General features: G+C 44.8%; 1 protein-coding gene across 1 annotated transcript in view; it reads left to right on the top strand.

Annotated features, from left to right (window-relative positions):
- Positions 1–1,339, top strand: part of Kdr (kinase insert domain receptor) — a 44,808-nt gene extending 43,469 nt beyond the window's left edge. Inside the window, exon 30 of the mRNA XM_051170901.1 lies at positions 179–1,339. Within this exon, the coding sequence (XP_051026858.1) occupies positions 179–374 (196 nt within the window). The 3' untranslated portion in view covers positions 375–1,339. The remainder of the gene's footprint in view (positions 1–178) is intronic.
- The last annotated feature ends 11,756 nt before the right edge of the window (positions 1,340–13,095 follow it).

Raw genomic sequence — 13,095 nt, 5'->3', positions numbered from 1 at the left:
AGTAGACCTTGTCTGAGTAAAATCCGATAGGCTGATTATGGGATGAGTGGTAGTGTCTTGAGAGAGCTGGTGGCTCGAGGGGAGTCCCACCTCCTCGGAGCAGGGAACCTGTTGCGTGTGAAAAGCCAACGTGCAGTCTCGCTCTTTCCAACTCATTTGGTTGTCATTTCTCTCACAGGGGAATGCTACCCAGTAAAAGCAGGGAGTCTGTGGCCTCGGAAGGCTCCAACCAGACCAGTGGCTACCAGTCTGGGTATCACTCAGACGACACCGACACCACCGTGTACTCCAGTGACGAGGCAGGACTTTTAAAGCTGGTGGACGCTGCAGCGCACGCTGACTCGGGGACCACGGTGCGCTCGCCTCCTGTTTAAAAGGAAGTGTCCCTATCCCACCCCCTATCCCCCACCTCCTGGAAGTCCTGTGAGAGGTGCCAGCTTAGATTTTCAAGTGTTGTTCTTTCCACCACCCGGAAGTAGCCACATTTGATTTTCATCTCAGAAGAATGACCTCAGACCGTAAAGAGCTTATCCTCAGGGCGTTTCCAGAGAAGATGCCCGTGACCCAAGAATGTGTTGACTGTACCCTTCTGGTTTCCATTCATTTAAAAATCATATATAATGTACCCTGCTGTGGGTCTTACTGCCAGTTAAAACAAAAGACATTCAAACAGTGGCACTATCCTCCAAGAAGTAGCCACACCTGGGCAATGGACGCCTCTGTGAAACTGGGTGAGGTGGGTAATGTTGGTGCTTTGTGTGTTGAAGAAGGGCGAGACGTCTAAGGGCCGAGTCTACCTAAAAGACTTTGTGGAGGATGTGAGCCAGGAGCCAAGCGTTGAGTGGGATGTGGACTGGTAGGAAGGAAGGCGCAAGCTTGCTTGGAGAGCCGCTGGAGCCCTGCAGATGCATTGTGTTGGCTCGAGTGGAGGTGGGCATGTGGCCTGGCAGGAAATGCAAAGGCTGCCGGGCGAGGTTTCTGCTTTTAGAAGGTTGCGTGCTCTTCGCAGTTGGGCTCCAGGCGAGTTCCCTGTGCTCTTTCCTGCTCCTAATGAGAGTTCCTTCCGGACTCTTACGTGTCTTCTGGCCTAGGCCCAGGAAGGAAATGATGCAGCTTGCTTCTCATCTTCCCAGGCTGTGCCTTAACACCAACAGAGGACATTTGCCGAGGCCCCCTTGCCATGTTGGAGAGCCGAGCTGTGAGTGCAAATTGCAACTCAGGGGTTCTGCCGGGTGGACACCCGCATGCCTGCCCTGGTGGCAGTGTCTGAGGCCAAGGGCCGTGGTGGCTGTTGTAGTGATAGAGGCTCAGACACGATGCATCTATCTGTTTGTTCCTCCTCAAATTTCATTACACCCTCTCCCTCAAGTCCTCAGTTGTTTTAGCTTTGTGGCCTCCTGATGGCAGAAAAGCTTAGTTGGTTTGTCCACTCTCCAGATAAATAATCATTAGCCAGGTTTCAAAATGACCTTATAGCCACGGTTAGAATAACATCTACTGTATTGTTTAGAATTCTAACACATAAAGCTATGTCTACTGGTTTTTGCCCTGTGCTTTTGTTTTCCAAAAGAGAAACTGTACTTTTCATTTGGTACCATAGTATGAAAAGCTGGGAACAATGACTGTAAAACATGCTATGGCACATATATTTATAGTCTGTTGTGTAGAACAAATGTAATATATTAAAACTTTATATTATATATAATGACCTTTGTACCATCTGCATTTTGTATCAGTATTATGTAGCATGACAGAGATTATAATGCTCTCAGCAGCTGATGTCGTTTTACTAAAAACACTGAAAGACTCAAAGGACCCCTTTCGTGTGCAGCTATGCCTGTCATTTCTCTCATCTCAAACAGAGGAATCAGATACAATGTGAGTGCGTTCCCCTTTCTCCTTGTTCTCTGTTCTTATAAAGAATATTCTCGTCAAATGTTTATATGCTTAATAAACCAATAAATGCATTCTGAGTAAAGAGATACAGTGGCACCGTGTTATCACAACTATTTCGTGGCCTCTTCCCGCCCTGTCTTCACTGCAGTCATAATCCACACGGGAACGCGTCCCTGTCACATCCCGAGCGCTGGTGAGATTGGTAACATGTGGATTGGGAGCTGTAGTTCTGTGGCCTCTGAGTGAACCTTAAGGCTGAGGGGCGAGAGATGCCCAGACAAGTGGCCAGTTTGGAGGCCGGGAGCACATGCACGGGCTGCAGGAACACTTCACCGTCTAGGCAAGCCCAGAGTGAGAAATCCATTATTGACCTTTAGAGTGAAGGCATTTGTGAATTCAAAGAGCAAAGCACCCTTAGACGTCTCCGCCTCCAGTAATGCTGGAGGCTGTTGTTGTTTGCTTGTGTTTGGAGGAGACAGGGTGGTTAGCCCAGGCTGGCCTCCAGCTGCCTATGTAGCCAAGGATGGAATCGAACCTTGATTGCATTCCCTCCACCTACACAGCGCTGGGATTTGGGCATGCTCTGCCATATCTAGATTTTATTGATTTGATTTCTTAAATGTAAGATTTTGAAATTTTTATCTAATAAAATATGGCTATCTTTTTTAAAATGGCTTGTAGGGTTTTTGTTTTTATCTTAAGTAATTTTTTTCAAATATAAAGTAACATCAAAATTTAATTTTTTTTATTACATTTTCATCCACCAGAGGTTTCTTTTCATACATGGAGAAGCAAGGTCTAAGTTTTGGGTTTTTTTTTTTAAATAAGCAGATTGTCAAGCATGGCCATTCCGCTTATAAAATATAACTCTTCCCCCTGTGCCTGGAGAAATATCTAGATTGCATTACTTTTCAACCCCTACCATCTTCCTGAGACATTCTGCCCAACTTTATGACCAAAGAGGTAGCTTGTGCAGGGGTGTGTTCCTCACAGCCAGGGACACTGGCTGTGATCTGTGAACCAGGGCCCTGCGGGGAGACCCTCACCCATCCACCCTTTCATCCTTTCTTCATCCTTTCATCCTTTCATCCAGCCCCTTCCAGCAAATGAATGGGAAGAGTCGGGGCAGAAGGACCACAAGAGAAAAAAAAAAAAAAAACCAGAGTTTTCTTCACTTTAGGGAGTAAGAGAGGTTTTGTTTCTAGCAAGTGGCTCCTGGCATCTGTTCTGATGTTAGAGCTTTGGATGCAATTGGAACTGCGCACTTTGTGAAGAATGCTTTTCTCACCTTGTGCAGAATGATTAGAGGTGAGGGTTGGCCTCTAGCTCCTCTCTGTCTCTCATGGTGTTGTTTCTTGGCTGCTTTTTCCCTCCTCTCCTGCTCCTACACTGAAAAAAAAAAAAGCAGCAGTAGCTTCTTAAAGTGCTTCTTGCTTGGTCTTAGGCTCAAAACTTTAATTGGAAGCATTTGGTGTGTTGAAATGAGGCTTTGCCTTTGCCCACAGGGGCTCTCTGCCCTCTCTCCTTTATGCCCTTCACCTCCCCCCCCCCCCAATGTCTTCTGTTCCTCTGTCCACCAGCCCTGTTACTGCCTGTGGCCACCTCCAGCTATCTTTCTGCTAACAGCAACCCTGGAGAGGAGAGAGCTGTGGGAGGTTCGGGTTTCTGATCCCTGGCCAGGCTTCCCCGTGATTGCGCCTTGTCTTATCCTTTGCAGTGAAAAGAAAGAAGAAAATCAAAGCCATAGCCTCCAAGTAGCTAACTTAACCCAACTTTCCTGTCTCCCTTAGCGTCTTCCTTCCCTTCTCTGAGTTGGAGATGTATCCTTGGGTGATAAAATGTTGGCAAACCTAGGAAACTTTCAGGAAAGTTTCCGACACATCTGTCCACATTTAAGAGTAGTGGGCATGTCTGCATTCCTGCCCAGGCAGCGAGCACAGCTCAAAGGGGCTTACATTCCATTTTAAAAGACTGAGCTTTTGGACTAGTGGGATAGAGCTAGCTCGGTGGCTAAGAGTTCTTGATGCTCTTTCAAATGATCCATGTCTGATAACATCAGCTCCAAGAGACCTGGTGGCTTCTGGCCTCTGAAGTCACCTTGAACACACATGGTCTACACCTATACCTACACAGACACACACAATAACAACAACAATAATAATTAAAAAAAATAACACTTTTATATGAAGCTTTCTGTGTGAAGGAGGTAGACACAAACAAAAACATTTTGTATAATTTTTTTAGAACAACTTGGAGTCCAGTTCTGGGAAAATTTGCAAGATGATATAAAATTGTTTACTCAATAAAATAAAATAAAATAAAATTGTTTACTCTATTTTTGACTGGGATGGAGAAAAGTGGTGCAATCTGGGAGGGGCAGCAAGAGCTCTTATCCAGCCAGGTTGGCCTGGAGTCCTGGAGATGACCTGGTAGACACACCATTACCAGCCCAGGAGAGGGCTGACTCAGAGATAAGGACGTGGAATTAGGAGAAAGTGCTTGAGCCAGAACTACTGATAACACAAAGGTTGCAATAAACTGTCACCCACATCAAGTAAATGTCCTTAGAAGACAGTGAGTTACCCCTCAGATTCTTCTCTGTAGCACGGAGCTTTTAACTTTTTAGTACCTCAAAAGTACCAACCTTAGCAGTTTTACCTTTTTAAAAAGTTTAAGTATAATGTAATACAAAGACAATCTGTGTCTTAGTGTTTTATCCCATCTCATTATTTAAAAATAAAAAGTACTTTACAACATAGGATAGACGGATTTGCTGGTGGCAGTGCGCTCACACATTATTTACTTGATTTCTCAAAATGTAAACACCTTGCCAAGGAAAGGGGATAGAGGATAAAACACACTGACCCCCTTCTCAAGTTTCGCTCCAATTTTATTCTGTCTTTCTCCTTTTCACAGTAGATAATGTTTTAGGGGACCGCTTATCCATTTTCTGTCACTACAACGTCACAGTTTACAAAGAAGAGACATTAACTTAATTATGGTGGAGGGGCTTGGAAGCCGACTGCCAACTTGTAAAGGTCATACAGGTATGTCACAGGTGTGGCAGAGCACGAATGCTAGCCCACACCTCCTCTTCCCCCTCCTCTTAACCATTTAATCCCACCTGGGAGGCCAAATCTCATTTCCCCTAATCCCAGTTGCCCCCCCGAAATCTTACCTATAATTATGGTCACCATGTGACTTTGGAGATTGATATTTAGTCGTTGTTTTTGACCCATGAAATGTAAGAGAGCATACTAAACCCAGTAGCGGAACGAATCCAGGAAGGTGAGCTGGAATTTTCTGTTGAAGATTCTCTTACAGTGTTGAGTCTGGGCTCGTGGGCAGTTCACAGAAAGGGAACACAGACTCCCAGCTCAGTCCTGTGATCTGGTATATCCAGCAGAAGTGAAACAGGCCCCCGGTGCTGTGAGTGAGGGAATCTCTCTAAGCTAAAATATCTTATCCTGATAAAGGGGATTTGAAGACATTCCACAGAGAAAACATAACTGGGAATGACAACCCAAATGCTAGGCTAGATCAAAGGAAGCAGAGACAAGGCTAGATGGAAGAGAAGCCGTGATGACTCATAGCCATTCCCTAGGTTAGCAGGGACACTGGTCCACAGTACCCCGTAGCATATTTTGATGAAAAGCAAGATTTCTCACGGAAACCAAAGAAGGGCTCTAAAAGTGTCCCTTAACACAAAAATTTAAATGAGTACGTTTTTATTGGCTTGCTTATATTCAACTCTATAAAATGCTTACAATGTACCAGATGGTCATTGCAAGCGTTTTCTAATTCATTCAAGTAGCAGCTCCTTGTATCCGTTATTTTTGCCCACTGTTGTGACAAAATGCCTGGAGAGAAGTAAGTTGAGGGAGGAAGTTTGTTTGGGTTCAGGTTTGATGAGAAATCCATCATGGGGGCATGGGGCAGCTGCCCACATTGGGTCCGTGCGCAGTCAGGAAGCAGAGAGTGGTGAACATCGGTGCTCAGCTTGCCTTCTCCTCTTTACTCAGTCTGGGGTCTCATGGATGGCGCTGCTCAAGGAGGGCCCCTCTTTAGTTAAACCTTTCCCAGAGGTTGGTCTCCTAGGTGATGCTAAATTCCATCAAGCTTAGAATATTAGCCATCACAGCACTGTAAAGCGAGATATAGTCAGGAGGAAAGGCCTGAGCAGGAGGCACTGAAGGACCCTATGAATAGTTTCCACAGTTTACCAAGAACCAACTGTGCAAACCAGCACTGGGCATGTAAAGGTCAGCATCGTCTCCTTAGCTGCGTGAGTCTAGAGCTCCCTGTGTATCTTGATGTCTCACCTTGATGAGCTGAGCACAGTCTCCTTACTGGCTTCATCATCCTTCATTTGCTCATTCACACCGAGTTCAGGGTTTTCTTAGCGCATTGTAATTCATAGTCACTGATTTTAGAGTCAGGAAACACATGAGACTCTGCTCACTGAGGGCTGAAAAAAAAAACTGGCTTTCTTTTTGCTCGATTCTCCTTCTACTGCAAATTTGAATAACACTATAAACCAAGATGACAATGTAAGTGCTAGGAAAGAATGACAAGTGACAGAGTAGCGACACAGTGGGAATTGATTTTAGGATAAGACAACACTGTCTTCCATATTCTGTTATGCATCTAAAATCTTTCCAGAGGACGAAAATCCAGAAGACAGAGGAAATAGTTTCTACATCTGGCATTAGTTTTGCTAGAAACTCAATAGGAAAGGTCTTATATAAAAATATCTCCTTGGTTGTTTCAAAGTTTTGTCAGGGAGCAGCATCCCCTATGTACCTCTATTGGACAAAATGAAATACATTCTGCCTAGGTTACTTTGGAAGTCCTTTAAGCAGTAGGCAGCTGGGGTCACCAGCAAATTTGAATTTTCCTTCAGCTCAAATGTTATAGATCATACCACATCTGTCTGATGCGATTGGGTAAATACCTTGAGGATTTATTTTGGAGTCAGGGAAGGGGAGGGTGGTGGGGTTTTTTTGTTTTGTTTTGTTTTTGTTTTGGTCCCTTACCATCCAATTCATTAGCAAATGTTAGTACTCTACCTGGTGTCTGTGCATGTAGCCTTTTGTACCAACAAAGAGATTGGAGGGTCAAGATAAAGGTATCACACCAGCATCCGTTCCTAAGTCAGATCTTAGAGAGTTTGTAAATAAAGGTCGTGTGAAAAGTTACAGCAAAGGAACCAACAAGATTGCCCAACAGGCGAGGCCACCTGCTGTCAGTCCTGAAGACCTTGAATTCCACCCCCAGGTGCCGCATGCTGGGAGGAGAGAGCTGTCTCCCACAGTAGACCTCCACACATGCCTTAGCACACATGCACCTACCCACATGCACACAGAAAATCCATAAATAGAAATGTAATAACTAATTAGTATTAACTTTACATAGTGACAAGTGCGTTAGAGAAAATTTAGTCATGATGTAACAGTATTTTCTGGTAACTGTAGATTTGAATTTAACCTTCAATTGTGTTTATTTCATACACATGCAGTCAGTAGGCTGTCACTCCGAAGCTAGCAGCCCCAAAGGTAGAGAATGAGTAATGAGTGTTGACCACTGGCCATATGGCCAGGAATTGGGCCTCATGTGTGAGCTCTTGTGTGAGGCATGTGTATCATTGGGTTACAAGTGAAGATTGGTTGTTAAAGTTTAAACCTCAGTAGGCAGTGCCAAGCCAGGAATTCAGTCTATAGACGACCTCAAGGACACATGAAGAACTTGATGGAAAGTGGTGAGCTGACTTACCCTGTAATGATGAATCAACTAACCACATGAAAGGCATGCGCTAAGATGATCCCCGGTACCACAAAGCATCTTGTTAGCATGTGTTAACTTCATCAAACTTGCCTTTAAGCTAGCCTTATCTATTAGATAAACCCACTGGGGTGTGACTAAGTATGGACGCTCAGCTCAGTGTTGTAACAAACATCTAACATCCAAGGGAAGACCGTGTGCTAATCACTAGGTGTGTGGTCTTGAGTAAGTTACTCCTTTGAGCCTAAACTTCTTGTAGGTGGGGTTAGCTGGACTTCCCATGAAGCCCTGCTGATGGATGGACGGTGTCTGATAAGAATGACATGGCCTTTGCAGGAAACTGGATGGGCCTGGAGATCATCATGTGAAAAAGCACAATCTGGACTTTAGAGAGATAAACAGCATGTTTTACTCTCATATGCAGGGTCTGGGCTTAAAAAAATACGTGAGAGCCAACGAGGCACTGTTCGGGAGGAGGCAAGGTGGGGGATGGGATAGGAGCCAAGTAACCAGCATATGATTGTGAACATGTGACAACGAACTCATTGTTTCGTATGCCAGTTAGGAAAGGTTAGCTATTCTTAGGTTCCTTTTTCTGTGCTTTATTTTATGTTCTAATTTGATATGTATGGGTGTTTTGCATGAATATCTGTGGATAATGTGTGTGTCCAGCGTTCTCAGGGGCCAGACAAGGGCATCAGATCCCCTGGAGCTGGAGTTATAGATGTGTCGTGAGCCATCATGTTGTTGCTGAGAACTGGCCCCAGGTCCTCCGCAGGGACAATGAGTGCTCTCACCCACTGAGCCATCTCTCCGGCTTATTCTTTTCTTCTTTTGGTAATATTGTTGATGGTGCAGTTAGGTACACCTGTGTCTTGTCCAATAGTAGTTCTCAAAGATTGGCAGTTCACTTCCCATTGGCCACCTGGATGGGGGTTTTCAATAGAATCTTCTCTCTCTCTCTCTCTCTCTCTCTCTCTCTCTCTCTCTCTCTCTCTCTCTCTCTCTCTGTCTCTCATGTATGTGTGTGTGTGTGTGTGTGTGTGTGTTTCTCTTCCCCTTCTCTCTGAGGAATTTGTTTGGAAGACTTGCACAGAGATTCTTGTAGCACAAAGAACAAATTTTCTGGGAGCCATCTTAGGAAGAGCTCAATATTCATATTAATTTGAAGACTGAAAAATAAAGTTAACCTAATTTTTCTTCACAAATTTTTGGATGAAAATGGTTTGCTAAGAGTTTTAAACTGGTTAAAAATCTCAACTTTCTAAAAATTAGTCAATTATCAATTTAAAAAAATCACCTCTCCAAATGGCAAGTGTATCCCAAGAGTAACTCATCAAATTAAATTTATCAATAAACCCAAATTTTTAGGTTTATATAAAGTCAATGATAAATTCTATTAAAGATTTTTGCATTTTTTAATTTTTGAAATTAAAATATAATTTCATCATTTCTTACTTCGGTTTCCTTCCTTAAACCCTTTCCTTTCCCTCTACACCGCCCTCAGATTCGTGGCTTCTCTTCTGTAACTGTTATCTCTCTCTTTCTCTCTCTTCCCCCTGTACGTGTGCTCGCGTGCACACACACACACACACACACACACACACACACACACACACAAACACAAACTTTAGTCTTCAGTCTGTATAATGTTTGTATGACTACAATCTCAGGTCTGACCACATGGTATTGGATACTCTATTAGGTTCCCTCTTTCCTAGGGAAGACTACTTCTCCATATCTCAGCATGCCTTAGATACCTGGAGTTCTTTGTCTAGGGACGATGTACCATGAGATTTTCCCCTTCCATATTAACATGTCTATTGGCGTTATCCTTGTCCAGACAGCATGTTAAAAATACATCATGGTAGACTTTTCTGGCATTTTTTGAGACATATCTCACAGCAAATTTTGTGCTCTTTCAATATTTCTGCTCTCTTCCACTATGATCCGCAAGCCTAAGGTACAGGAGTTGAATTGAAGATAATATCAGTTGCTTTACATTTGTTACAAGGAAAAATATTTTTTGATAAGATTACTTTGAGAACTATATTTTACCTATTGTTACAAGGATAAACCTTTGGAAAGTAGTTAGAATCGTGATGGTTTAGTAAAGTGGAGGTTGTAGGTTCTCCTACCAGATCCCATGACTTCTCTAGCCCCTGGGTAGTTGGCTAAGTTTCCAGCACCAGACATAATTTCTCTCTTGTTGTGTGGGACTGAAGTCTGGTTAGCGAGCTGCTGGTTGCCACTGCGGCATGCTTGCCACTGATGCAACCTTAGGGCTAGCATGCCATGCTGGTCATTGTTTTTAGTTCCCAGGCATCATGCGACTTGCTTGCTTTCCTCCCTTGAGCGATCGCATGGCACGTTCTGGTATAATAAAAGCTAGTCGTCAGGGAGGCTTTGTGAAATATTAAAGGAGGACTGAATTTCTGTTCTCTTCATAGTACAAATGTATGACAGAGTCAGTTTCTTAAAAGATAAGGGAAGGGACTTCAATCTCCTGTAAATATACTTAATCAATGAGCCACTGAAACATAATTTTAGCATAATGTTATAATATGTACTTTTCATTAATTTAAAAATCTGTGAATTAATCACATCAATATAAAAGGCTGATTTTTTTTCTTCACCACTTGCTAGACACGCCAAATTTAGGCTTATGAGGCACTTAACACATCTTCAAAGGATACTCCAGTGCCCAAATAATTGAAGCATTTAAATTAGCAGCCAGAAGGACTGCAAGATACCCAGAAGTGGCCACAGTGTTTCCGCCACAGTAGGATGCTCTCTCACCTACTTTGATTGAGGTTTCCTCTCTGCCACCTAGCACAGTGTGCGTGTGACAATAATAGGCACTCACCAAATATCTGCAGGGCTCAGTGACAGACTCAGTCCTGTGGTGACTAGAACTGGAACCAATTGGCCCTCATCACGTTGATTTTGTTGTTGTTGTTGTTTCAGTCTGCTCTCCTTGACACAAGCAAGTACAGGAAATCGCTGTCTTTAGGGTGTAACTATAATTATGGCTTTTCCAGAGGGAGTGAGGGAAGTTTTAAGCTATATATGTTAGTTAAGTTTTCCCATCGTGATGGCAAAGTATTTAGCAACTTAAGGGAGAAAGGACCTATTTTCGCTCATGGTTGCAGGGTATCGTCCATCACGGCAGGGTGGGCGTGGTGATGGGCACAGATGTGGCTATTGCAGAAGGCAAGGCGCATGGAGTTGCTTGTTTCTATCCTGGAAGCAGAGAGAAGGACCAAAGCAAAACCAGGTTGTAAGTTGACAGGCTGAACCCCAGGGTCCCATTTCCTCCAAGTAAGCTCCACCTTCTAAAGGATCCATAATCTTTCAAAAACCAGAGCCACCAGCTGGGACCCCAAGGTCAAAGCCAGGAGCCTGGGGAGTCGCATTCAAATCACAACACTACACAACCAGGGAGGCGTAAGGCCGGAGTTGCCCTGCTGTCTCCAGGCTGATTAGACCCACTTGGACTGTGACACTCAAAAACGGATCCACACCAAAGAATTAGTAAGAGCTGCAGCAGGCCCAGAGGCAGGAGGCAAGCAGGGCCTCGGAATGTAACGAATGGCCAAGAAACTCAAAGTAGACTAGAGAAGATTGCAGGGAAGTGCAAAGGCCCTCTTTCACCATGTGGGGAGGTTCTAGGAACTCTTCTCGTTTCCTTTTGTCTTCTTAAAGGGCAAAGCCAGATCAACGGAAACCATGACAGAGGCAGCACCTGGGCCATCTGATTCCCCATCACAGGGCCCCTCTTTTGTGCCTTTCAGATCCTCCACTCCCTGGGGTAGAAGGTGACTGACTCTTCAGTGAAGCTGTTGGAGAGGCATTAAGAATAAGAGTTGATGGGCAGACCTGGGCCCAGGGGTCCTGCTCAAACTATGGCACCAGCCAAGGACAATACATGCAGCAAACTTCGAACCCCTACCGAGATCTACCCAATGGACAGGACATTCTTCACAATTGAATGGAGAGTGGGGTCTGACTTTCACACAAACTCTGGTTCCCCATATTTGACCACGTCCCCTGGATGGGGAGGCCTGGTGGCACTCAGAGGAAGGATAGCAGGCTACCAAGAAGAGACTTGATACCCTATGAGCATATACAGGGGGAAGAGGTCCCCCTCAGTCACAGTCATAGGGGAAGGGAATAAGGGGAAAATGGGAGGGAGGGAGGAATGGGAGGATACAAGGGATGGGATAACAATTGAGATGTAATATGAATAAATTAATAAAATATATTTTTAAAAAGAATAAGAGTTGGATTAGGAACCCTCCAGGCTGCCTTTACCAAGCATCTGCCTGCAGGGAGACAGATCCAAGTTTGCATCCTGGCTCCATGGCTTATTAGCTGTGTAATCAGGTGCAAATTCTCTCAGCTTCACTTTGCTCATTCATAAAGTGGAGGTAATAGCAGCGCACGCCTCCTAAGGATCAAAGGAGAAAGACGTTTAAAGTGTTTACTATGGTGTTTCTTACATAATAAAGACTCACCGAACACATCAATGGAAAGAAATGTGCCAAGTCTACCTGCCCTTGTTCAAGACCCGTTAACCAAGATTTCTATCTGAAGCAGTCCGGTGCATGCCTGTAAGAGTGCACGGAGTTCTTCTGAGGGCAGGGAACTCAGGCCTTGTTTTCAAAATAGCTGCTTCTCCACATGACGCCCAAGTTTACACACACAGCACTTCGGTCTTCACAGTGGACTCCAGACCTTAGCTTTGTTTAGGGGTCAGGGTGGAATGGCGACAGGAAGAGAAGCTGAGACATCCTGGCCAAGAGCTGGAATCCAGGCTGGGGAGAGCAGGGAAGTGGACCTGTGAGTCACAGCCTGGAAAGGCCCCAGAGATGTTGCTGTCCCTCAGTTTCAGACTCCCCCACACAGGGGGACATTTCCTGCGTTTTGCACCCTGCCCCCACCCCCAAGAGCTTCTTAAAGCAAATTGTGTGACTGAGTTGCTATCATCCAAGGGGAAGAGTGCTTTTGGTGGCTGCCAGCGCTGGGCAACTCCCAAACCTTGAGAAAATTCGTGTGAGGTGAACTGGTCCAACAGCCGACACGGCAAAAGCAGCTGGTAACACCAACTTGTTTCCTTCTGGGTAGAAAGGCGCAACTCACTTGAGAGCCAAAAATGCATAAGCTACTTCCTTCTAGCACGAGGGTGACTAGGGTCCTTCCACAGAGGCCCTGGAGGGTGACTAGGGTCCTTCCACAGAGGCCCTGGAGGGTGACTAGGGTCCTTCCACAGAGGCCCTGGAGGGTGACTAGGGTCACTTTGATTTGGCTAAAGGTGTCCCATCCGTCCCCTAAGAGTGTCATGTTGAAATTTCATGTTGCAGGAAGGTTGGTGTAGGAAGAGCTGGCCACTTGGGGGGAGGAGCTGATGTGTGGTCC

The sequence above is a fragment of the Acomys russatus genome, chromosome 28 (genome assembly GCF_903995435.1).
Source record: "Acomys russatus chromosome 28, mAcoRus1.1, whole genome shotgun sequence".
Classification (NCBI taxonomy): domain Eukaryota; kingdom Metazoa; phylum Chordata; class Mammalia; order Rodentia; family Muridae; genus Acomys; species Acomys russatus.
The sequence above is the reverse complement of the archived record's forward strand: the minus strand, read 5'-3'. Positions and strand labels throughout refer to the sequence as shown.